Source organism: Bactrocera latifrons, unplaced genomic scaffold, assembly GCF_001853355.1.
Source record: "Bactrocera latifrons isolate USDA-ARS-PBARC rearing strain unplaced genomic scaffold, ASM185335v1 scaffold_186, whole genome shotgun sequence".
NCBI lineage: Eukaryota > Metazoa > Arthropoda > Insecta > Diptera > Tephritidae > Bactrocera > Bactrocera latifrons.
Window position 1 is genome coordinate 513234 of NW_017535363.1, and position 2484 is coordinate 515717.

The 2484-nt window shown below is 41.2% G+C and overlaps 1 protein-coding gene across 1 annotated transcript in view; it reads right to left on the reverse strand.

The window, feature by feature from the left end:
• LOC108967390 overlaps positions 1 to 2484 on the reverse strand; it is a 34128-nt gene that overhangs the window by 5837 nt on the left and 25807 nt on the right. Inside the window, exons 4-7 of the mRNA XM_018930767.1 lie at positions 2355 to 2405; positions 2156 to 2241; positions 1076 to 2089; positions 811 to 1005 (exon numbers count right to left, since the gene is read on the reverse strand). Of these exons, the coding sequence (XP_018786312.1) occupies positions 811 to 1005; positions 1076 to 2089; positions 2156 to 2241; positions 2355 to 2405 (1346 nt within the window). The remainder of the gene's footprint in view (positions 1 to 810; positions 1006 to 1075; positions 2090 to 2155; positions 2242 to 2354; positions 2406 to 2484) is intronic.

Consider the following 2484-nt stretch of genomic DNA (forward strand, 5'->3'; position numbering starts at 1 on the left):
AAAAAAACTATGACAAGCGCATAAACCAGCTCACACGCCTCACTAAAAACACTTACGGATCATCTGGTGTCAGCTCGGCTGGCTCCCTAGTAAATTGCGTATCGAAATTTGTGGCCATATATGGATCACCAGGATCAAATGTTGGCTTATATGGTGGTTGTACCTCCTTTTGTGCGATCTTAGTGGTATATATTTTAATATATATTTTTTCAACATTTAAATGAAATAAAAACTTTGCATAGTTAATTGATAATATCAGAAAAACGCTGAAAAACCAGGCAAAATCGCGAATTTCGCTTTCGAATGCTTTAAAGGGAATATTAAAAATCGAATTTGTAAAAAAAAGTTTTGTGGAATTTTGAATTTATAATTTTTTGTATTGAATTTCGAATTTATAATTTTTTTTTTTAGAATTTCGAATTCGAAAACTTTTTTTCTTCCGARTTTTGAATATATAAATTCTGTACCATTATTGCCACTCTAAAAGTTTGTCTTCAAATTCTGCTTACTTCTTCCACAACTTCGGCTTCGTGTATATGCGCCGAGTTACATATATAGTAAAGCTGAATATTTTTGATTTTTTCAATAAATAAACATGTAAACTAATAACTAATAACTATACATATGTATGTATGTATATAAGAATATTGTACTATAATCATCAATTTTCACACTTGCAATTTGTTTTATGTATCTTCTCAACAGTATGCGCAGACGCAACTGCACACAGCAAATCGAAATTTTCTGCACTAGACTCGCATTTTAAAATCAACAATAAGTAAAGCATAAACTGGCAACAACATCGCTTACCATTTCCCAGTCGATACTCTTGAAGAATGGATGATTCACAATGTCCATGAAAGCGGACTCACGATGGCAACCCAAGCGATCAGCTGGATTTTTATTAAGGAAACCTTTCAATACAGACGCGGCCTTAACGCTTAGCGAACGCGGTATACGTATGGTCTTTTCCAAAATCACTTGGAACAGATAATCTTCAGTGTTCTGCGAGAATGAGAGAGAAAAAAAATTTAAGCAATTTTAAAAATTTAAAGAAGAAAACACAATCACTCACTTGATCGGGATTCTCCGATGCGCCGGCTATATCGAATGGACTACGTCCGGCCAACATCTCGTACAATAGCACGCCCAGCGCCCACCAATCCACTGAGAAACCATAGTCTTCRCCACGCAAAATCTCCGGCGCTATATAGTTGGGTGTGCCRCAGAAGGTGGAGGTCGTGTCACCGGGACGTATACCCTCCTTGCACATGCCATAATCGGTCAACTTAATGTGACCCTCATGGTCGAGCAGCACATTGTCCAACTTCAAGTCACGATATATAATGCCCTTCTCATGCAAAAAGTTCAATGCCAAGCTGATTTCCGCCGCATAGAARCGMGCATGCTCCTCAGGTAGACGACGTTGTCGTTGCATATGGAACATAAGATCACCGCCGCGCACAAACTCAATYACGAAGAATAGACGTGACGGTGTCTGGAAGCACGAATGCAAACCGACCAAGAACGGATGATTCGATGCCGTCTCGAAGACATGCTTCTCCGTTTGCACCCAATCGATGTCCTCATCATCGGTGACGAGCGCTTTCTTAATCACTTTCATGGCATAAATACGCCCGGTATTCTTCAGYTCGACCATCAAGACCTTGGCATAGCTGCCACGTCCAATGACGCGTATCAATTCGAAATCGTTTATGGAATATTGCCGCTGTGTGCCCGGCTCCAATTGTTCTTCAATATTTTGATGTTGTTGCTGTTGCTGCTGCAACTGTCCATCGTGYGGCTGTAGTTCAAGCGCTGCCAACGGATCGCTGCCATCCACCATGCCGCCRTGTCCACTGCCACTCGCTTGCGACGCATAATCGGGCAGCGGTGGCAACACCTGTGGCAGCTGTTCGGCGAAAGCGTCGTCACGCTCCTTGACTAACGGCTCCACATGTTCGTTGGTGCAGTGCTTCTGTACGAGTTTATGGCATTTTTTGTGCACCAACAATTTGCATTGTATGCACTTGAAACCTTGCCGTCCCAAGCCCCAGATGCGGTCCTGACAGTAGGCGCAGAAGGCGCGCTGCGTGTTTGTGATAAAATTGCACATTAATTAGTGTGTTGTTAGCAGTTGTTGTTGTGTACTTACGCGATTGAAGCGTTTGGCTTGGAAAATGTGTCCGTTGACCCGGTAGAGTTTACGCCATCTGCGTGCGCCACGTCTGTAGATGCTGCCTGCAAGCGGGTGGAAAGTCGTGTAAGCGTTGCKTAATGCAAATTAGTTTAATTTACAGTTATGAAATTTAAAAATTAAAACTAGAGCAACACTATGTGTTTATTGGACTTACGATCTTCGCCATCACAGGACAGGCCAGGTGCAGAAGGTACATTTGGAAATACTGTAAAACGTGAAGAGCGAAGGAAAAATTTATTAAAAATGTATAAAAAAAAGTACTAAAAAAATTTGTATAAAAAATA